This window comes from Sebastes umbrosus, chromosome 4, assembly GCF_015220745.1.
Source record: "Sebastes umbrosus isolate fSebUmb1 chromosome 4, fSebUmb1.pri, whole genome shotgun sequence".
NCBI classification, from domain to species: Eukaryota; Metazoa; Chordata; class Actinopteri; order Perciformes; family Sebastidae; genus Sebastes; species Sebastes umbrosus.
Genome location: NC_051272.1, coordinates 18,413,325 through 18,437,108, shown reverse-complemented (window position 1 = coordinate 18,437,108; position 23,784 = coordinate 18,413,325). Strand labels below are relative to the sequence as shown.

The 23,784-nt window shown below is 41.3% G+C and overlaps 1 protein-coding gene across 5 annotated transcripts in view; it reads left to right on the top strand.

Annotated features, from left to right (window-relative positions):
- Nucleotides 1-23,784, top strand: part of myrf (myelin regulatory factor) — a 32,788-nt gene that overhangs the window by 6,288 nt on the left and 2,716 nt on the right. The window contains exons 3-27 of one of the 5 annotated variants that reach the window (XM_037768030.1): nt 10,071-10,161; nt 10,298-10,612; nt 11,098-11,159; nt 12,283-12,505; nt 12,636-12,736; nt 12,810-12,924; nt 15,024-15,219; nt 15,315-15,391; nt 15,492-15,602; nt 15,691-15,781; nt 17,400-17,600; nt 17,903-18,011; nt 18,793-18,902; nt 18,981-19,141; nt 19,812-19,884; nt 19,968-20,050; nt 20,153-20,221; nt 20,325-20,408; nt 21,338-21,405; nt 21,534-21,608; nt 21,691-21,921; nt 22,095-22,188; nt 22,597-22,659; nt 22,934-23,039; nt 23,219-23,293. In XM_037768030.1, the coding sequence (XP_037623958.1) occupies nt 10,071-10,161; nt 10,298-10,612; nt 11,098-11,159; nt 12,283-12,505; nt 12,636-12,736; nt 12,810-12,924; nt 15,024-15,219; nt 15,315-15,391; nt 15,492-15,602; nt 15,691-15,781; nt 17,400-17,600; nt 17,903-18,011; nt 18,793-18,902; nt 18,981-19,141; nt 19,812-19,884; nt 19,968-20,050; nt 20,153-20,221; nt 20,325-20,408; nt 21,338-21,405; nt 21,534-21,608; nt 21,691-21,921; nt 22,095-22,188; nt 22,597-22,659; nt 22,934-23,039; nt 23,219-23,293 (2,984 nt within the window). Of the gene's footprint in view, nt 1-10,070; nt 10,162-10,297; nt 10,613-11,097; nt 11,160-12,282; nt 12,506-12,635; nt 12,737-12,809; nt 12,925-15,023; nt 15,220-15,314; nt 15,392-15,473; nt 15,603-15,690; nt 15,797-17,399; nt 17,601-17,902; nt 18,012-18,792; nt 18,903-18,980; nt 19,142-19,811; nt 19,885-19,967; nt 20,051-20,152; nt 20,222-20,324; nt 20,409-21,337; nt 21,406-21,533; nt 21,609-21,690; nt 21,922-22,094; nt 22,189-22,596; nt 22,660-22,933; nt 23,040-23,218; nt 23,294-23,784 lie in introns of all 5 variants that reach the window. The other 4 variants (XM_037768029.1, XM_037768028.1, XM_037768032.1 and 1 more) reach the window with 4 other exon arrangements.

Below are 23,784 nucleotides of genomic sequence, written 5' to 3'. Positions count from 1 at the left end.
CAGCTTCTCAATTGTGATACAATTGACTGTATTCTTTGTCTTATGTGGTTGTAAAAGGGATATTTTGGGGTTTTGGACTGTTGGTTAGACAAAACAAAGACATTTGAAGGTTTCACTTAAGGAAATTGGGATAGGTATTTTCAAGAAAATTTTTAGTTATATTAGTTGCAGCCCTATTTCTGATGTTAGCGTTTATCTCAAAGCTCTGCTGTGTCTACGTTTTTCACTGCGCTGTTTGATTTACAGCTTGCCACAGAATTCATTAGTTTTTTGTTTTTCTAAAGAAACGTAATGTCAAATGTTCCAGAAGTCAAGTGCACATAAAACACATACTGCGGCTTATGTATAATAAGTTATCTGTAGAGAGACTTAACACTTGATTATAGTATACACACAGTGTTGACTTAAATATACACAGACATCCATGACTGTCGGAGGTTCCTTTGCCACTCGGACAGGAATTTAGTGTGTTTACATTCTTGCTTTGGGAGGAAGAGAGATGTTCTTACGTTGGCTTTATTTCAGCCACTCTTGCTTGGACTAAAATGTCAACTTGTCCATGAGAAGTATACAGTAGGTGCCGCCTTAGATGCTTATTTTCCTATTTAACTTGTTATTTCTCTTGATATTGAACTCCTAATTATATCTCTCTCAGATCTTGCTTTCTGGTAGTCAACCTTGAATTTAAATTGGTGACAAAACATAACATCAATAAGCCTTCAAGTTGATAAATTAGATAGTCCGTGTCCGTGCACATCTTGCCCTTTATCTGAAAGAGACACACAGGAGCACACACACAGGACTATAATGGATTTCGGCACTGGTAAACTGTGTTTTAATAGGATTAGTGAAATATGTATACATTCACACTAATGCACAGTGTACATTCCTGGCATAGCCCTGGTGGCTGTTAAAACACAATGAGGTGAGACTGGTGTTTCTTCTCGAGTCTTTGGCCCTCCCCAGGCGCTCGCTCTCTCTGACTCCATTAGAGTGACAGTGAGCAGACGGGGTGAGGAGGTGAGATAGTGCAGACTCAGGGTGGAGAGAGACTGGCCTGTTGAGAGAAACCCAGTTAAACCACCAACCTCCCCCCAAAACTTGACCTTCTCCTCTCTGACTCACTTAGACAACAAACAGTCGCTCACACACACACACACTCACAGAGCCATTTATGTTTGCACATAAAAGGATTATGACATTTACTGCTGTTGTGTTGTGTTACTCCAAGTAACGCCCCATCCTAAGTCAACCAAACACTTGATTAAACGGTGACCCACACTGCCTCTGCTACATTTTCAGGATGTCCTGAGGACAAAACGCATTGAACTCGAAACATTCAGGTACCGTGTTTTGGAGATTACGTATGAAGACAAATAGTTGCCACTGCAATAAATCAAGCAGACATTGGATGACTGAATATATGAACTAGAATAAGCGTCTATAGCCACAGTAACGTCTCTGTAAGGCTGCACAGCAGAGCTTTGAGTTAAACGCTAACATCAGAAATAGGGCTGCAACTAACATAACTAATCATTCTCAAGTCAAGTAAATTTTCTTTTTACAGCCCAATATCACAAATTTACAATCTGTACAGGATACGAGACCCTCTGTCCTTTACAATACAAAAAAAAAAAAATCATTCTCTTGATTAATCAGTTTGGTCTATAAAGTACCTATCACAGTTTCCTTAAGTGAGACCTTCAAATGTCTAATAAACAATCCAAAACCCAAAGATATCCCGTTTACAACCACATAAGACAAAGATACCAGCACATCCTTACAATTGAGAAGCTGGAACCGATGTATTTTGTCTGTTTTGCTACAAAAAGATGACTTTAATGATTGTCGAAGTAGCTGAAGATGAATCTGTTAGTCGATCGACTAATTGATTGATCAATTCATTGTTTTAGCTGTAGTCAGAATGCTTGTAGGGACGACTATTAATCAAAAAGCCGCTAAGAGGCTAAGTAGGCTCTTAACTGTGACTCGTTCAAAGAAATCCATACGTCCATATTTGTTTATTAAATGAAAAGAATTACAAGCACTTAAGTGGAATAACTAAAGTAGGTGATGGTCAACAGAAAATGTCAGAGCCTAACTGACCCTCTTTATCTAAATCTCGCGGTCCAAGTGAACATGTAAAATAAAGCGAAACCACACCCTTGTGCCAATTACCGGAAGTGATACTAATCAAAAAGAATGTGTGCAGCCTAAACAAAAAATAATAATAAACGACACAGGCTAAATACACATATTGGCTACCTACAATGCTAACATGCTCATAATGACAATTTTTTAAAATGCTATAATGTTCATCATGTTCACCATCTTTAGTATCTTCAGTATTTTAGCATATTAACATTTGCTAATTTAGTGCAAAAGAAAGTACAGCTGAGGCTGAGGGAATGTCATTGATGTTCATTAACGCAATTTGGTCATAAACCGAAGTATTGGACAAAGTATTGACCCGATGGTGTCGCTAGATGTCAGAGGATCACCAAGGCTGTTACAGTTCATCCTGAGGTGGACATGAATGTCTGTACCAAATTTCAATGGCAATCCATTCAGTAGCGAGACATTTGACCTCTAGATGGAAACATTAAGAAATCACTAAAGTCAGTAGGATTCATCCTCTGGGGATCATAAATATTTGCACCAAATTTCATCCAATAGTTGTCAAGATATTTCAAGGGAATGAAGGGGGCCGGAGCACACTGATTGATTTGCAGCCTTGAATAGTGCAAACAGACTAATGTTTCAACCAGTGGCCAATGCGGAAGTGCCTTAAGCTTCGGTTATGCTTTCTGCAAGGACGGCCGCAAGGAGGTGACGTGGAATCGTTAAAAGCAAACGTTTGGATCATTTATACTCTGTGTGGGTTTCTCCTCGCGGCAAACAGACATTCTTAAAGCTCCTCAAAGTTCTCCAGTTTTGCCGCCCATCCGTGTAGTTAGAAAAATTTGGATGTACGCGGACTGGCGAGAACCGGCCACACGGAACCCCCGCGAAGGCCCGTGACTGATGGTTTGACGTCACTTACGCCGTGTGGATGCTTGTGACCCTCGGGGATGCGACAAGCATAAATCACGCTTTAAAATAGCATTTTTTTTAATAGCCAACAGGGGGCGACTCCTCTGGTTTCAAAAAGAAGTCTGATTGTATAGAAGTCTAATAGAAAATGACCCTACTTCTCACTTGATTTATTACCTCAGTTTTATTATATATATATAACTGTATCTGCCAGAAATAAAACAGACCATATTCACCTCCTAACCATCTGAGTCTGAAGGTGAGCTAATCACGCTCTTACTCCTATATTGCCCTTAAAAGATGAACAACTCATCAAACGTGTTGCTATATCAAAATTCCTATTAAGTCCCGCTTGTACTCCCACGGTAGTTGTGAATCATGGACGGGGAGGCCGTCGTCCATCTTGGAAAAACCTGTGTGAAGCGGAGCGGACGGTTCCTGTGATTTACAGGTTTAACAGTGAATTGCAGTTAAAGGAATGTATTGTTTTTGAGCAGCCAGGCTTACAGTGCTTATGAGTAGGTTTTATTTTTCATTGTTGTGCCTCACTCCCATCAGTGCTGACTGCCAAACTGAGTAATCCTCAGCCGGGGCATGTTGTTTGTGGTTGAACTGGACTTCAAGAGATTCATTCACTTTTCTGTCTTCATATGTGTGTGTGTAATAACTTAAAGAGAGGCTGTTATGGGAAAAAACATGTAAGGGGATGTTTGTCTGCATCCTGAATGTCATCTTATATTATAACCCAAGCACACTTTCTCCTCTTCTTCTTCTTCTTCTTACTCTACATCTTCTTATTTCTATTCCTCAATATGCCTCTTTTTCCTTTATACCCTCCTCTGCTTTTTTCCTCGATGTCGTCTTCATCTTCTTGCGTCGTCTCCCTCTTGCCATGCTCTCTAATTCTGTCTAGTGCTGACCCACAAACTCAACCTCACCCTCGCAGCGTTTCGTTTTTTGTTTTTTTTGTCCAGCCTCGCTCCGTGTCTCGGTCCCAGCCTTGTCACTCCTGTAATCTCTTGAGCCCGGTCCGCCGGTGCGACCAGTGCTTGTGTGCGACAAGGGCTGTGTGTGGTAGCCTGGTACAGCCCTTTCTCATGACTTGGGAAATAATCCTCATTATAACACTCTCCGAGCCTTTCTCACACACACTCGCACACATATGCTTTTGCACATAGGCATGCACGTATGCACACACACACATTTTTTGATCCTGATCTGCGACTCTGGTCTACAGAAGAAAGTTCTTTCAGCCCGAGTAGGGAAACATGTGAAAAATTAGAGAGGAATTGTTCTTCTCATCTTCTGTTTCAGGTGCTTTCATCTCAAGGACATCAACATGCTTTGGCTACGCGCAGGTACTCTGCCGCTCTGTCCGCTCTGCTTCTCTTTATAGCTGTGATTTATCAGTCCCTACCTGATGAGGGGCTTTCTGTTCGTATTCACTTCTTAATCAATATCTGTGTCATAGCGATGCTCTTCACTCTTTTACCAGTTAAAGTTCTGTAACTCTCAGTCAGAGCTGTCTAACACTTTCTAGTGTAGATTTGACACATGTCCTTTTCATATTTGTGTCTGTATGTGTGTTAAATTATCCGTTGTAGGCACGATCCATATATTCTTAGACTGTGCAGCATCTTGTAGAACAACTGAGAGATTGCTTGTTGGTGTTTATTGATTATATTGACATTGCCAAGATCCGCCGGGTTATTTTTAATAGATTTTTGTGAAAATTATCACCAAAAGTGCATTGAGATATAGACTAATGGCACCCGTTAATTTACTGTACATCTACCTCTTATATAGTACCTCGAATGATTCTACAAACATCCATTTTCATTTGGTAAAACTTTTTTTTATTATTGGTTCAGTATGTAATCTGATGTTAAATTAGAAAGTGTATTCACTGTCTGCACAGTATGTGTTGTGGGTGTGCAGCCAAGTTCATTCTGGTCCAACTGTTTGATAATCAGATGGACTTTGTTCCTCCTCTCAAAGTGTTTAATTATTAACACACACGTACAAATCTCATTTGGACGCAAAACATCAGTGTAACATCAGTTTTGTTCAGCTTTTTTATGTTCCTTAAAATTTGTTTCCTTGCCTGTCCGTTGCCTTAACAATAGTTTGCACAACTCTACAGAAAGAGGATTACATTTATTATATATATATATATATATATATATATATGCATTAGATTGACTGATTTAAGTGAAATCATGTTTAATGGGCGCTCACACACTTGGTCCTCTGTTTGTGTTCATTTTAGATGATTACTCTGCTGACAACCCAGGCATTGAAATGGTGGCATAAAACACACACACAAACAAACACACACATGCACGCGTATTACAGGCATACACACACACACATACAGACACACACTCCCCTCTCAGCCCCTAATCTCTCAAAAGACCAGTCTGTATCGAAGTTGTACTGACAATCATTTCACTGTTCCTTGTTGAACACAGCTGGACAGAGACAAACATGGAGGGCGGGGGAATTTACACATCCAGTTTACGGCAATTTAAACTTTACTGATTCACTGATTTAGAGGTTACAGTTACTTAATTGATGTTTCTGTTATTCTTTACCTGCACAAGAATAGCATTTAATGACAATGTTACCCATAACTTTCCTTTACAAATGTGACATGTCACACCGTAAAGGCAAAAACTCTTTTGTTTGTAGATTGTTAAAAAGGTGGTGAAAGTATTTCCAAGAGGCACCAAACCTACTGTTAACCTGTTAACTTCCTGTTACCTCCTTTCAGTGTTAACTTTGCCTCCACACAGTGATCAGCTCACCTGACTGGGCTTTTTTCAGTTCAGTTGTTTTCAGTAATATAACTTAATATAGCAGCAGCATGATCTATAAATCAGGCTACAAATACGGTTACCTTTCGTTTTTATGCTTCGGTGTGTGATTACAATATATTCTTATCTGATAGTACAAAGTGTTAATTGTTAAGTGTAAATGCTACTGTTATTCCACTGAAAATTAATTTAGATAAATGTATGAAGGTGTAACATGGACATCTGAAACATTTATTTTCTCATGCCCCAATCTTTGAACAGATAAGTGTGGCTATAATATTTTTTGCTATAACAATGAAATGACAATGTGAAAACAATAGTAGTAATAGCATTGATTATTGAAAATTATCAATTGAATTTGCAGCTCCCCTCGGCTTTCTTGAGCTTCATAGCGAGTTTCAACTCATTGTTTATCTGTCTGGTGTTTAGAGGCTAAAGAGAACGATATTTCCATAAGCAGAGAGCAGAGCTAAAAGAGAGTTATCCATTGGACTTACATTCATCAGCTGGACAAAAACATAATGCCAAATGGATGATAATATTGCTCCCTAACTGCTGGATGTGTAAATAAGACACTGTTTGTTCAGATGATAAGTGCAGAGTAGCCCTGCACTAAAATAATTAACTTCTCCTAAATATATTTACGATAGACTTATATTTACGGAAGAAAGAAAAGATATCTATTTTTTTATCTTGGAGCGCAGCCGTCGCTCCCTGGATAATAGGCGTTTGGGAACACTTGCGGGCCACGGCGGCGTCACACTCGCTTTTGAGCGCACTTTCAGTGTGTCTACATTGACAACAATGTATTTGAAGGCACAAAAATGTGATGATATGTCAGTGTTGTGTTCACAACTTGTTTCTGCTGCCCCCAGGTGGCCAAACATTTTTTTTTAAGTTATTTAAATTATTGTTTTGAATGTCTGTTGTTTCCAGTAGGATACTCAAGTCAAGTCAATGTATGTACTGTATATTGCCCAAAATCACAAATTTTTCTTAAAGGGCTCAGCCTGATAGCACATAGCTATTCGGAGCTGTTTAACAGAAATTGTTTCCAAGTATAGCTATGTCTTACTTTACCAAATTTTTGTGAAAGGGTATATAGCAGGTAATTAAAAATCAAACATATTGGATATACACATCTAGGTCTTGAGAGAGAACTTGATTTTTGATCACGGTCTTGAACTTCTGCCACTCTTGACTTGAACTCACTGCGCTCATTCTTGGACACCTCTTGATTACAGCCCTGTTTCATGTCTTCTCCTCAGTCTTCCTTGTAGGTTTTTCCCTCTATCACTCCATCCTTGGACATCAAACTTGTATTCTGTCTTTCTTGCCCCCCCCAACCCCTACTCGCTCTCCTCAGCCTCAATCTATCTACCCTCCCCTCTCCCTCTATCTCTCTATTTTTCGTTATCAGGCCTGCCAGCTTAAATTTACTGCCTATATGGGTGGGGTGCACATCTGGATCTTATTTAGGGGGAACCATCCTGGTTTTCTCCCCTCGCACTGGCACGTATTAAGAGACATTAACCATCTGTTTCTATCCAGTGAAGAAAGACAGACTCGGTGTAAACACGCTTAGTTGTCCAAAAACATGGTAACGTGCGGATTTATAATGTTAGAAAATATAATTTGGATGTTTTTTTATTGAATTGGTTGGAGACAAGTGGTTTGGTTTGTGGGTTTAATGATTGAAGGTTGTAAGGTTGTTTATGCTGTCAACTCTGCGCTTGGATAGGACAAAGCGCATATTATTCCTGAGATAATATGGTCCATTAAATCATTTGGTGGTGAACAGTAGCAATGTGTGGAGAGCGTTGGGAGAGCAACTGTGACAATAATACTAATAAGTGACATTTCAGTTGCGTTTTTTGATGAAGAGTGAAGCATTAGTGGAAGACAAAAAAAAGAGGGAAAAGAAGAATTTTTTCCAATGCTAACACAAAAATTCCTTGCATTCCCAACTGAGTAGCTGCTTAATCTATCAGAGAGAGTGTGTGTGTGTGTGTGTGTGTGTGTGTGTGTGTGTGTGTGTGTGTGCATGTGTGTGTGTGTGTGTGTGTGTGTGTGTGTGTGTGTGTGTGTGTGTGTGTGTGTGTGTGTGTGTGTGTGTGCGTGCGTGTGCGTGTGTGAGAGAGAAAGAGAAAAAAGAAAAGGAGAACGACTGCGGTTGCCTGCCCACCCACTATATACCAGGTCCTTACCCTCTTCTTCACCCCCTCCGTCCTGCTCCCCCTCTCCTCTCTCACTCACTCTGTTTCCAGCATCCACAGTCTGTGACCGCTTTGGAGAAAATGCATCACTTTCTCTCATGTCACGTTTGAGTCGAATGCTCTGAGTGCAATAGGGAAGGCTGGTTTATATAAAGTGATTTAGTCTTTTCTAAATATATGCATAAGCAAGTGCTTGTTCTGCATGTTTGGTGTTTTACAGATTAAGTGGGGTCATGTGTTTGGGATTTGTGAGGCTTTGGCTATCAAAGGGTGAAAGTGACCCTGGGGGTGAAGTAAGGGGAGCATAAGGGAATTATGAAATTACTAATATATATGCTTTATTACTATATAACAATATTTTAAACAGAGTGTCTATTTGCACCTGGGTGAGAATAGTCACACAGCAGCTATTCGGCTATTTGCACCCAGTAATATGCAAGGTGTAGGTTGTGGTGGATAAATAGGTCAAACTCAGGACTTTCACCCATGCAACTGGGGGTTTGATCCCTTTGAGGCTTACTTTTACACTTATTGTTTTCTGTTTTTAAATTATTATTTTCAGTTTTCAGTCACAGTTTGGTGAGATTAGGTTAGGAAAAATCGTATGGTGGTCCATAGTTAATTGCGATTAATCCCAAATTATTACACATTTTTAATCTGTTCAAAATGTACCTTAAAGGGAGATTTGTCAAGTATTTAATACTCTTATCAACATGGGAGTGGGAAAATATTCTTGCTTTATGCAAATGTATGTATATATTTATTATTGGAAATCAATTAACAACACAAAACAATGACACATATTGTCCAGAAACCCTCACAGGTACTGCATTTAGCATAAAAGAATATGCTCAAATCATAACATGGCAAACTGCAGCCCAACAGGCAACAACAGCTGTCAGTGTGTCAGTGTGCTGACTTGACTATGACTTGCCCCAAAACTGCATGTGATTATCATAAAGTGGGCATGTCTGTAAAGGGGAGACTCGTGGGTACCCATAGAACCCATTTTCATTCACATGTCTTGAGGTCAGGGGTCAAGGGACCCCTTTTAAAAAAGCCATGACAGTTTTTCCTCGCCAAAATTCAGCCTATGTCGGAGTGTTATTTAACCTCCTTCTTGACAAGCTAGTATGACATTTCATGTGATGCCATACGATGCCCGCTACAACCTAAAAATTGCAACTTGCGTTAATGTGTTAAAGAAATAAGTGGCGTTAAAACATATTTGCGATAACACATTATTATAGCGTTAACTTTGACAGCCCTAAAAAATATACTTACAGTACATATACACATACACTATCTAATGTGTGCCTGGATCAGCTGCAAATAGTATTGTTGGCTACTGACACCTGGGTGCTAATAGCATCTTCCTATTTTAAATCACGCCACACATGGTGAGAAGAAGAAACCTTTCATTTTTATGATAGATGTCAATTGTAGTAAATAAAGAAAAGGGGAACAGCAGATATAGTTTAGTAACTCGGTTAGTAATTTTATAATTATTATTAGTTAACTGTGATTCTTTTTTTAATGGGGAAAGGCAGAGTCAACTGGAGTGATTCCAGTCGATGTGTGTAAGCAACTAGAGGCACTGGATCATCAGTATGTGATCTGTAATGTTGACTACTAACACATATTTAGACTGTTGGTCACTCCTGTAACCTTAATCTTTAAATTCTTAGAAAGCGAATCAGAAATAAATATATATACTCTTAAAAAAAGAAAAGAAAGCAAATCAGAGCTCTTCTTCTTTACATGATCTTGATTATGTGTTCAGCAAAAGATTGTGCATGTTTCTGATATAAATACAATGTAATCAGGAGTATGCAGAACGAGATACAAATGATAAACAAACTGTTATTAGATAGTCTTACAGGGGAATTGTTTCCACATAAGCTTATGTTGGAACTAGAGCTATTGTGTATGGAGTTGCTCCCATTGCTAATTCCCAGATGCTCTCCATCTCCCCTCTGTGTTCCCGACCCTCCCTTCACCACAGGTCATGATATTATCAGTTCTCTGGAGCCAGCCAACATCGACACCAGTATCCTGGAAGAGTACATCAGCAAGGAGGACGATAGCACTGACATGTCAGTAGGGACTCCAAACCAACCCGGCAACGTCAAAACAACACGCACCAACCGAATCAGATCATGTCGTTACAAAGGAATTTGTTTTTTCTGATAAGGCTAATCCCTTTTTTCGTCTTTTTCTTCTATTTCACAGCTGTTTCTCAGAGGTCCACAGCACCCCAGGACCAAATTACTCATCTCCCCAGGCAGGAGTGTCCTCCTCTGGGGGGTTGGTGTGTGGTGTGAGCCCCCCTATTCCATTGCGCCAAGGAGCCCCTCCGCCTGGGCCTCCTAACTGTCAGAACGCCTACCCCCCAGGTCCGTCCCTGGGCCTCCGACAAAACTACCTCTGCCTGGGACAGCAGCAGCAGCAGCAGCAGCAGCACCACCACCACCAACACCAGCAGCAGCAACAGCAGGCTCACGTCAAGCCTGAGCACAGTGAGCACAGGGGCCACTACGCTCCAGGGTGAGCACAATACCAAGGAGAAAGTATATGAGTTGATACTTAGGAATGTTCAAGATGCTCCCGTAACTCACACTTTAAAATCAGTCAGAAGTTCCAGCAGATGACGGAGTTTATTTTTTTAAAAGCATACAACGAAACCATACACACACCCTACTACGGGCCCATTATGCAATCAGTACTTGATTAAGCTTCATTTGTACAAATAAAACACTAGCTGGTCAAGAGGGGGAGGGAGACTGATAACAGACAGAGAGAGAGTCAAATTACATCCTGACGCACACAATCTTGTGTAAAGAACGTCTACACTCACTCTGATCCCAAAGGAGAGTTTCTCCCTTAAATATAATGGCAGGTTAGAAAATAAGAAGAATACACAAAGGAGGGCTTCTTAACTTCAAGCATGGTATTTCTTTAAGGATTTGGAAGTCGAATATTCCTGTTTTTGTGAATATAACATCTACTGCCTTCTGTTTTGTTTTTTTTAGGACACTACCTGAGTCCCCCCCAGACTCCAGCTCAGAGCCGTACTCTCCTCAGCAGGTGAATGGTAAGTAGCACGTCTTCTTCCTCTCCCTGCTAACAATGTGTAGAAAGAATGAGACAAACGAGAACAAACAGAAATTGTGTTTTAATCTGTAGACTGCATTCAGACAGAGTCAGAGGAAGCCACTGAAGTAGATGAAGGTGTATGTGGGTCAAATCAATATCGGTTACTCATCACTTTATTTGAACACAGCATAAAGACAATAAGAAGTTCATGTGCAAACCAATCAATATATTGAATGCAGTGTGTATCTGTCATTTATTAAAGCAGCAGTGAAAAGGAGGACAACACATATAGTTTAGTAACTCGGTTAGTAATATTATAATAATTATTAATTAAAGCTGCAGTGGGTAGAAATGGAGCAAATATGATTTAAAAAGTTGGTTCTGAAAACATGAGATGAGAAATAGGCATTACAGTAACAGATTATTTCATATTTAATCGTATTAATAGTTTGACCGTTTGATTGGAGTTCGCAATTGATTGACAGCTGCCTCCGTTGAATGAACAGCCAATAGGAACGCTCTCTCTCTGAAACTACATGTGATTGGCCAAAGTCTCCCGTCACGAGCTAGATTTTTTAAAGCCTTAAAACAGCCACGAGGAGGTGGAGAAGTTTATTTCTCAGAACACTTGAATTACAATATGCTGAAAGGTTATTGTGGAATTTTTGCTCAATGATGCCAAAAATATTCTGCCTACTGCCACTTTAATCAACAGTTTACATAATTTGTCTGGAAACTAAATAAAATCTTCTATACTCAACTTCATGAGCTTTCATTTCAAGTGTTTCCACAAGAATGAACCGTCGTATGTTTGGCTTGTTTCAACATAAGTTGAACAACAGCAGTACTCAAAGTCATTATGTACTTCTTGCCGCTCACACACCTGTGTTGGTCTTGCCCATTACTAAAAAGGTGTGGATGAGTGTAATCTGATGGGCATCCTTCCAGTTCTCTAGTTTGAAACAATGGAAAATACCTTTAGCTGAGTTTAGAAGGAAGTAGGATAAACTGCAGTCTGAAATGCAGAACGGATGGATCAGTCTGCATCCTGTGTGTGATCAAATGTAAAACAGTATGTATAATCACGTAGACATTATGTCCTTCTCTGTTGTGTCTTTTAGATCCTCACATGATCAGGACCATGACACCAGAGAACATGTGTCACATGACTCCAACGCCACCCCTCCCACCACACGGGCACTATCCCAGCATGCATCGGGACATGTACCTGAAGCCTGAGCCCATGATATCGCAGTATCCCATTGGTCCAGCCACAAGTGGAAGTGGAGACATGCAGCAGACTCAGATGCTCCATCAGCTGCTGCAGCATCCTCAGGGGCAAGAGTGAGTCATGATGAAGATGTATACAGGAGGGAGAGAGGGTTGTGCTGTCCAGTTTGTATGGAGCAGAAGGAACGATGGGAAAGAGTAATAATGTGTGCAACGTTTTAACTGTTTCCATTTCCTCACACAGCGGCGTCCCTGCTCACCAAGCCAAGAAGAGGAAGCACTCTGACTCTCCCAACAGCTCCATCAATTCCCAAATCCTCACAGGTATCATCAAACAAGAACCAGGTAGGCAGGCATTTTTCTCCTCTTCCTCAGCGTTGTTCTATCTTGCTTTAATTGCTGATCTGTTTGCCCGCAGGTTTAATGTCGGATGCAGACAACTCCTACATGGACCCAAACTATCAGTGCATTAAGTGGCAGCCGCACCAGCAGAACAAGTGGACACCACTGTATGACGCAAACTGCAAAGAGCTGTGGGTGGAATTTATTTTGGCATATCTGTACGTCTTGAGGTCTTTATTTTGATCTGAAAGTATTCTGCGGACAGCCAAAATGAAAGAGGTTATAATTGGTTAAATAAATAATTCAACAAAGTATACAGCGGGAGTGGCAAAGGAATAGCAGGGTTGCAGAGGTCTACAAATTCCTCAGAGGTGAGCTGTGCGGGGGAGTGAACAAGCGCAAGGTTTCGGCTTAGAAAGACAACGTGAGGAGGGGGTAAAGGGAGAAATTAGTGTACACCTACTTGTGCTTTTGCGATGCCAAAAAAGTAAAAAGTATAGCTAGGGAGGAAGGTTAAAATGAACACACAAGACCTTTAAGATATGTTATCAAAACCACCTGGTTGCCCATCACAACTTTTAGCACACTACACTTACGTCAAGGCACAGAGGGTTTTCATTGGTTTAACAGTAAATTAGATTTATTAAGTCTTTCAGAAGATCTCAGTCCTCAGTGTCGTAAAGTAATGGCAAAACAAATGGTAAACCTGAGGCCCAGGGGCCTATGAGGAGACGTTTATTTTAGGGCTGTCAATCAATTAAAATATTTAATCGTGATTAATCGCATGATTGTCCATAGTTAATCTGATTAATCACAAATTAATCTCACATTTTTTATCTGTTCAAAATTAAAGGGAGATTGCTCAACTATTTAATACTATGAGAGTGGGCACATATGCTTTCTTTATGCAAATGTATGTATATATTTATTATTGGAAATCAATTAACAACATAAAACAATGACAAATATTGTCCAGAAACCCTCACAGGTTCTGCATTTAGCATAAAAAATATGCTCAAATCATAACATGGCGAACTCAAGCCCAACAGGCAACAACAGCTTTCAGTGTGTCAGCGTGCTGACTTAACTATGACTTGCCCCAAACTGCATGTGATTATCATAAAGTGGGCATGTCTGTAGAGGGGAGAACCGTGGGTACCCATAGAACACATTTTTATTCATATATCTTGAGGTCAGAGGTCAATGGATCCCTTTGAAAATGGCCATGCCAGTTTTTCCTCGCTTAAATTAAGTGCAAGTTTGGAGCATTATTTACTTCCAAGCTAGTGTGATGTGGTTGGTACCAATGGATTTGTTAGGTTTTATAGTTTAAGTGATGCCATCATATGTATCTCACTCTAGCGTTAAAACTGAGCGTGCTACAACTTCCGAAAGGCCGATGAATTTCTAAGAGGTTAATTAAAAATCGCAAGTTGCATTAATACTGTACATTGAAGAAATTAGTGGCGTTAAAACAAATTAACGTGAACACATTATTATCGCGTTAACTTTGACAGTCACAGTTTATTTACATAAAAATGTCTTTTGTGGTAACATCACAAGAAAATAATAGGGATCTCTCCATATTAGCTCCCCACATATGGTGCCTTCAAATGAAACTCGTGAGCTTGTGTTTACAACACGGGAAGTCGTGTACACAATATGCTTGACGTTCAAGTGCGTGAGCAAACCGCTGCCAAGCAACGGCAATATTGACGTTGCTGGCGGCGTCTAGAAGTCACAGAGGCTAACAATTGTGCTGCTAATGCAGTAAATGCAAAAGCATAATGACAGAGGAAAAAGATGAGGTTGTTGGGAATATCAACATTTTCCACATACCTATTATAAAATTACAAAGAAAAACAATATACGACTAAAATTACAATATATTAACTTATTATGCACCGAAAAATTAAATTCCATGGCCTCCGCCATGTCTGACAACGTAAACAAACACGTCACAAGTCGTGAGCTCTGAAGCCTTCAGAAACTTTCCACTGAGGTCATGAATACCACAAGAGGGGGGCGTTCATATGGGCTCTTCTCGTGAACACGGTAAACACGACCCCATTTGAGGGCACCAATAGATTATAAAATATTGTCCATTTCTTCTTTCTACCAGATTACATGCATTACAAATGCTCCGTCCGTATGTGTATTTCTCTAAGGGTAATAAAGTCAAGAGTCTCCCCCTGGTGATAACGCTGCATAATGCAGCAGTTTTTCCACTTTTCTTACAACAAATGCAATCTTCTTATTCACATTATTCAATCTCTCTCCCTGTCTTTAGTCCAATGCCAACCTACCGTGTCGATGCTGACAAGGGCTTCAACTTCTCCTTGGCTGATGACGCTTTTGTTTGCCAGAAGAAGAATCATTTCCAGGTCACAGTCTACGTAGGCATGCTGGGAGATCCCAAGTACATCAAGACGACTGATGGCCTGCAGCCCATCGACTGCTTCTATCTCAAACTCAACGGAGTAAAGGTGCGCAGAGGCAAAATAGTGAATATGACATCAGCTTTACAGATAATTAGCTCTACAGTGTTTAGTTTTTATTTTATTTCTCTGTTTATTGGCAGGTGGAGGCCGTGAATCAGTCTATCAGTGTGGAGCAGTCACAGTCTGACCGCAGCAAGAGACCATTTAAGCCAGTGATGTGAGTCTGAACACCACTTTAAAAGATACATTCACAAAACAGCTGTAGAACAGCTGTAGAAGGATTTTGCATAATGAGTTAGTGATTTTGTTTCTCCCAGGGTCACCCTGCCCTCAGAGCAGGTCACCAAAGTGACAGTGGGGCGGCTCCACTTCAGCGAGACCACGGCAAATAACATGAGGAAGAAGGGCAAACCAAACCCTGACCAGAGGTGAAAGAAGTGCCATCACATGTAAACATATGAGTCCCTATGATCCCGTCGAAGCTCCAGTAGTCACATCACGTTTTTGTCCTGGCAGGTATTTCATGCTGGTGGTGGCGCTGCATGCTCAGTCCCACAGTCAGAGCTACACTGTGGCTGCCCAAGCATCTGAGAGGATCATCGTCAGGGTAACGTCTGGCCATGTCTGTCTACCTCCTACAACAATCATATCCCTTGTGAATGTGACCCCTTTGGTCTACTTTACACACCTTTCTGCACTTCAGAATCACTGTGTTGATCTCAACATCCTCTCCATCGTCTGTCTTTCCATTCCTTTTATCTGCGTGGCTGTGATCCCAAGCACACTTACTGTACGCTCCGATATACACAGTAAGCTGTGCTGTGATAACCATGTATCCTCAAAACGTCAACCTTTCGTGAGCTAAGATAAACAACCTTGTTTTATTAAGATCATTTTCTTAACCCATAAAGGAACATTTGACCGTACAGTTGATAAAAAAAAAAGAAATACAGAGATAAATGTTTTTCACTGAACAGCGATGGCATTGTACTTACTCCAGATGTGTAAAACATGGAATTACAGTGTATAGGTAACTGCATGAACTTAAGAAGTATTAGAGCTATTTGAAAGATATAAAAAAAATCATTTACTTTTGGTTAATGAGCTTACATGAGACCACAATTTAGTGAATAATTTTGTTTATTCAGTAAACACTGACTAAGCTATAAGGTCTAATGTAAACTCAAGCCTTTACATCTAATGCTACATTCACACTAAGAGCGACAAAAGCAACAAAACAGCCATCATAGCCAGCTACATTGTCGGCGAGTAGCCGTTGAAGTGTTGTTCAAGGGCTCGTTGACGTAGTTATGTCGTTAATTTGCTTTCTTGCCTCATATCTGTACGGTAAATATGTGGCTGGAACCAGCAGCTGGTTAGCTTAGCTTAGCATGAAGACTGGAAACACGGGGGGACAGCTAGCCTGTCGTCCAACCAAACAAAACCACAAAATCTGCTTACCAGCACCCCTAAAGTTCACAACAAAAAAGTGTACCAAATTGTGGTTGTTTTATGGGGGCTACGTGTTAGACTATTTCTTAAAGGTACAGTGTGTAGAATCTGGCGGTACCTAGAGGTGAGGTTGAGATTGCAACTAACTGAAGCCTCTCCCAAGCATGTAGAAGAACAATGTCGGCCGACACGAAAACGCGAAAGGACCTATCTAGGGCCAGTTGTTGTAAAAGTAGTGTGGGTCATTTAGGGCAGAGCCAGCGCATAGAGTGTCTGTATGAGTGGTGAAGCAAGAGAGAGAGCGGCGACGGGAACGAGTAACGTTGTTGACTCTGGCCCAATCCGTTCTGGGTAACTGTAGAAAAATGGCGGTGCAACATGGCGGACTCCGTGAAGAGGACCCGCTCCCTATGTAGATATGAAGGGCTCCTTCTAAGCTAACAAAAACACAACGATTCTTAGTTTCAGGTGATTAAATACTAAAGAAAACATAGTTATGAATATTATATTTCGTTTCTGTCAATAGATTCCCCTAATTGTTACAGACCGGTCCTTTAACTGGGAGCAGTGACGGGCACCTCCTGAAGTCTCCATTGGTTGTCTGGAAGAGTTTTATCTTTCTTCTCATTTAACTCTCTAACTCATACTTTCCAAAATGTTGACCTATTCCTTTAAATATATTGTAATTATTTGGATCTTTTTTTGGCATATCTTTTAGAAACATCTGAACTACTGTTTATCTGTCCTCCCTCTCCTTTGTCTCTCTGCTACAGGCATCCAACCCAGGCCAGTTTGAAAGTGACAACGAGGTGCTGTGGCAGCGCGGCCAACTGCCAGACTCAGTCTACCACCACGGGAGAGTCGGTGTCAACACCGACCGGCCGGACGAGGCCATGGTTATCCATGGCAACCTGAAGGTCATGGGCTCCCTGGTGCACCCGTCTGACATCAGGACCAAAGAAAATGTCCAGGAGGTCAGCATGACACTCAGTGTGTATGTATATGGGTGTGTGTTTGTGCATGTAGTGAGTGTGTGTGTGTGTGTGTGTGTGTGTGTGTGTGTTTCCAAACTGTCAGTGTGTCATTGTGCGCCTCGTGTGCTTGTCATCATGAATCATGTCATCCAAGCGCCTATGCTCAGCACAGCTGACTGTGCAGTTTAACTCTGAGTTTTGTCTTTTCATTGAACTTGATCCGAGCATTTGTCATCTGCAACATGAACATTGTGTTTTCACACCATCTGCATGGACGTCACTGTCATTCTGTCTGTGTGTAGGTCGACACCACAGACAATTTGAAACGGATTTCTCAGATGAGGCTGGTCCATTATCAATACAAGCCTGAGTTTGCTGCCACCGTGGGCATAGAGACCACTTCAGAGACTGGTAACAACTTCATAAATAACACATTTAAATGTTTGCCGCCATCATCTCCATTTCTTTGTACACTGTACATCATATCATCCTCGTCGGGCGCTTTCACAAGCCGTAGTTCGTTTGGCTTGTCAAATCAATCAAAGTGAAATCGATACTTTTGGTTTGTTTTCTGTTTTAGTTTGGTTTCACAGTGCACAAAGTAAAGCGGACCAAATAAAAAAAATAATTTGCTGAGGGGCGTGTACAAAGGAGCAAATATATATTTTTCGTCTCGAGAGCTGCCACTTCTATGCAGGGAATCGTGGACTTTGAAATATTGCTCTCAAGGCTTTTTCACTTTGACTCGGCACTGATCTACTGTGCGCACAAATCCCCCTTCTTTCAGTTTATCTTGAATGACTTTATAAACGTCACTATTTTTGTGGACTTTATTTAGCATATTCTGTATGTTCTCTTCAGCCCGGATGTTAAGTAAACATCGGACTTCTGCAGAGGTCCAGGTCAGTCCTCTCCCACTCATGTTAACCGTCGTTTACCTGTGTCCATCTCAGCAAATGCCCACGCAGGCAGCCAGAGTGCGATTACTGCGTTCACAACTCCCCAAACGAACCGCACCAGAGTTAGATTAAAATGGACTAAATGTTGGCTTGTGAAAGTGCCCTTAATATCTTAATATTTGATGTATCTTTTTCTCCATGTGCATTGTTATGCAAGCGTGTCCTGTATCTGTGCATGCCGTCATGCTTTCGCTGCTCTTTTTCACTTGAGCACCTGTTATATCCTCCTGCAGGAGTGATCGCTCAAGAGGTTCAGCAGATTCTGCCTGAAGCAGTGAAGGAGGGGGGCGATTTCTCGTGCAGCAATGGAGAAACTATCCCCAAACTGTTAGTGGTCAACAAGGTAATAATGAAAACTAATACAGTGCAAACAGACATAACTTACAGACACACACTAACAGCTCTCCCTCTTATTTCAAAGGACCGTATCTTCATGGAGAACGTGGGAGCGGTGAAGGAGCTGTGCAAGCTGACAGACAACCTGGAGACTCGTATAGACGAACTGGAGCGCTGGAGCCGCAAACTGGCCAAGCTGCGTCGTCTAGACAGCATGAAGAGCACCGTGAGTGGAGGCACCGTCAGGTGAGAGCAATGAGATGAAGTCACCTCAAATTTAGGCTTCAAGGCGGCTGTTGCCAACAGGTTCTCACCCCAACTCGTCAAATACTCAAGCTTTGTCAAACCCCTTGGCGTCACTTTTCAGTCGCAGTAAACACGTGCGCAACGATGTGAATTAAACAAAATCACTTAGTTTAGGAAAACAACATAGTTGGGCTTAAAGTTTCTATGTTTGTGAAGTGAAAATGAGACTTAAGGTTGTGAACATGGGACATGAACGAACAGCTGAGTGTAACGTGAAAGTGAAGCTTAAGGCGCTGAACAAGAACAGGGGTCTCCTGGATAAAAGCCCTGTTCTTGTTGGGCCAATCCACCACCCGTCCCGCCCACGCGGTGTGTGTTTTTTGCCTTTTTAAACTACAGTATGTCACCACCACACTCCCGGAGCATTTTCTCTGAGCACTTAATATTGTCATTGATGGGTTTACATTGTGGTTAATTGAAAGCCTGGTTTCCTAAAGGCGCTAAAGGGTGCCTTGTACGTTGGTATCACTCGCCGATGACAAAGCGTGACAAAGCCTCAGTATTTTACGCCCTGGGAATGAGAGCGGGCTGGTGTTACACATTGTCAGAGATAATATTGTATGATTAGAAAATAATTAATAGATTTCTTTTGTTTTTCTTGTCCATGTAGCCAATCAGGGAGTTATTTCAGCAGAACAGGAAGTGGCCCTCTCAGGAAGAAGACAGTCAAACCAGGGAGCAAGGTCTGTGTTGATAATTACGTATTTAAACAGTGTTATAAGTGAACAGCAGGAACTTTAATGTAATCTATGTGTTTTTATTGCAGAGTCCGACTCCAGATCAAGGCTGCATCAGCCAGAGGTTCATGCAGGGAACCATCCTGGCGCTGGTCATTGTCATGGCCTTCAGGTTAGACTGAGCTAAATGTGTTAAGGGAGGGAGTTGTTGCTTCATCTGCGTGCAGTAGTGACATGATGATGATGTATTGGATCTGTTCTTGTCTTCCAACAGTGTCATTTCCATGTCCGTCCTTTATGTGTTGACTCTTCACCACAGAGGAGACGTCACAGAGAAAGATGGGTACGCGCTGTTGAGGGAGAAAGTCAAACTTTATAGTGAAATAAATCAATTTTCCACTTCTTCATTAATGTCTTTCTATATAATCTGCTCCTGCTTTCTGTAGCCATGTTCCTTCCTGTGTTCTCTACGTCTCTTGGATGCCCATCTTCACTGCCACTGTAACTTTCTGTCCTCCTGTCTGCCCATGGTACGCTTTCAACACCTGCCTTTCTTGCTACTTCATTGTTTCATTGTCTGATCTACTCTTTCAGTCTTATCTTTGATTGCTTAGTTGGGTGTTTCTTTGTTCCTGTATGAAAGGAGGTCATGAGTCACGTATCTATACACCATTAAATGAATTGGGTTTTGAATGCATCATTATTTTACCTAAAGCAAAGTTCCCACTACAAGACTTTCAAAGCCGACAGATCGCAGTTCTGTTCACACTACATTACTTGATGTCTTGTAATCATGAGTCTTGAAGTCGTTGTGGTTTTCACACTACATGACTGACCGGCGACAGGGGGTCACACACACTACAAGATCTTTCACCCCCCGATGAGGTCTCCAAACTATGTTTTGTCACGAAAACACACGCGAGAAATACACGGTAAATTATGTGATACAATATGCGAGACACATTGCTGATGTTGTTGTTGGCGCGTGTTTACAAAATAGCCTTCTTCCACCAATTTCCACACTCTTTTTTACTATTTATTCCCTTAATGCAACAATAACTTTGCTTCATGTTGCAAATGCAACACATACAATAAGTTCCTATTGTTACAGGCGACCCCTCCTCCCTCAGGTTTCCCCTCAACCCGTGTCTCGCGCTGTAGTCAATGAGATCAGAGGCAAATTGGCGTTGGCTCGCCGCTCGCACAACAAAGACGGGAGCCGAGAGGCTCGCCGACGGTCGCCAATGCCTCGCAGACACATTCCGGCATGCTAAATATCTGGACTCCGGCCTCTCGGCTCCCGTCTTTGAGCAGTTCACACATGATGCTCGAACACCGAAGTGCGAGCGGCAAGCCAACGCCAATTTGCCTCTGCAGAAAATCAGGGCTAAAGTCGTGTAGTGTTAACTAGGCATAAAGCATGCCCTTGATCTCCTGTACTGCAATCTGATTGGTGCAGGTCCAGAGCTGCACTGGGATCCTCACGCAAGAGTCCATATACTCCAGTGTCCACCACCCCTGCACCAGGTGAGTGGAGCGACTGACCACCTAACTAAGTTTGGTTCAGCAATCAACAAGTTCACTCATATAGGCATAGTGAATAAAAGTGTATTTTACTGAGATCTGATTCTCTCATTCTCTCACAAATTCTGCAGCTTGCTGTTCAACTACAACCATAAACAACCAATCAGATACAGTTTCGGTATTGAATAACAACCAATCCACACCAGGTAAGTCAGTACATATGAGATGTTCTCCTGTACTGTACAGTACATTTGTCTTTGATGCAGGTTAACTGTCTTCCTTCTCTAGATTTAGGCAGCCCGGTTCCCACACCAGGTACTATAAGCAAGAAGGCCAAGTCCAGACCGATGGACAAGGACGGCCGCAACAGAAACCGTCTGACTCACACCTCAGCACCTCAGTACTTTGCCAAGTCCAAAAGGCCGGCACCTACAGACCAGGGCGGACTGGGATCCACCAACCGTCTGCCCCCAGGTCAGCCGACACTGCCACGTAGACAACGCAGCCTTCACACAAAGGGTAAATCCACCAACACAGCCCAGACATGACACTTTCTTCGTACATATAATATGCAGTATGTAAACACAGTAGAGCCACGTGTTTGACAACAGCAAACAAAGCTTATCTACATACTGTACAGTGGAATGCTACAGTATGGGTGCTCATAGTCCTGCTTTTCTTACTTTTTGCAGGAGGAAGGTCAGCTCCCTCTCTGATTAGTCTACATATCGTGGAGACAAACCAAGAAATCACAACACAAAGTTGCGCAAGACCTGAAAGCTGCAGGTATATACTTCAAAGTTGTACTAGCCTTGAGTTGACTTTGTACAGATGGGTGACAAATTAAAGGAAAAAGCAACATAAAGTGTCCTTTTCCAAGTCTCTGAACTCTACTGGAGGGATGAAGACCATTCTTCCAAAAGATATTCACTAATTTGGTGTTTTGATGAAGGTGGTGGAGACCACTGAATTATTCCTTGTTCCAAAGTTTCCCAAAGTCCACCTGAGATGATTATGAAGGCCATAGCTTGTGATTTACTTAATTTTCAAAGCCCTGTATGGAAGTATCTGCATTTATTATGTTTCTCCACTCATTTATTCCGGTTTCTCCTTTGATTTGTCGCTCGTTTACACAATTACCGTATGAATTCAGGTCTTAATGCTTAAGGCTGATACTCTTTATGTCGACTCCAGCTACACAGTATCACTCCATGGAAAAAGAAATTCCTCCATCTCACATATCACTTTGCACATGACGTGAGTATACAAACATCACACTATCTACATAACTGCACGCATGCAATGGTAATGCTTTTCTTTGCGGGTCCCTAAATTTCTAATAATTTCCAGGGAGGTTTCCTGTAAAGAACTGTGTAATGTAGCACTAACCATTCATAAAATGATATAATAAGTTCTAAATTACATTCAAAAGATTATTAGGAAATAATAGATCCACAAAACAAAGTGTAACCTCTGCAACTGAAAACCAACATTTCAGCTGTAGGCTGTAAGCATATTTGATTCATTGCAGGTCTATGAACAACGTGTGGGTACGACAATGTGGAGCCACCAAGGGACGTTTATGTCCCAACCACACGGAGACAGAGCTCTATGGTGGACAGAGTACATCAACAAAGGTACATCATTGATAATCATGATCCATCATATAATCAAAACATAGTTCTTTCTTTTGTCATTTTGTACCACTAAAAGTATGTTAAACAAGCATTATTATTTATCAAAACTTATTTCCCCGAGGGAACTGCAAACTGCTTATTTACTGACTCATTATATTCCTGATACTTTTGTCTCTAAGGGGACTCATCACGTGTGGTCGGTGCCCGTGCTGTCCTTCCAAGACATCACCTATCACTTCCGTGTCTCCCTGTCGGTGAGTAAACATGGCCTCCAAAATATGAGGGTCTTTCAGGTTCCTTTCTGTTGTTTGATCCAATTATTCTACTACTTAGTTTGAATCAAGGTTATAACAGTTTAGATGTTTCAACTAGTTTTTATTTTATTTTATTTTTGACTTTTTGATATAATTTTATTTTTTTTATGAATGAATTTTAGTTCATGTAGTGTTTAGTATTAGTTTGATGTTGTTAGGGCCAGGTATAATGTCTCAGAAGTAAGTAGCTACATATACATACAAAATATATGGTTGGAGAACTGTATAGGAATTAGGGCTGTCCTGAATACCATTTTTTGGGCTTCAAAGCCTCGATGAGAAATATTCAAAGGTATTGGAAGCTTCGCCGCGCAGCGCAGCAGGCTGACATGTTCTTCTGTCTGTCTGTCTCCATCTCCTCCGTTTAAGTGCCCGGGACAGTGACGCTGCTGCACTACTGTACACATGACAAACAGCGATATCTGTCTGAA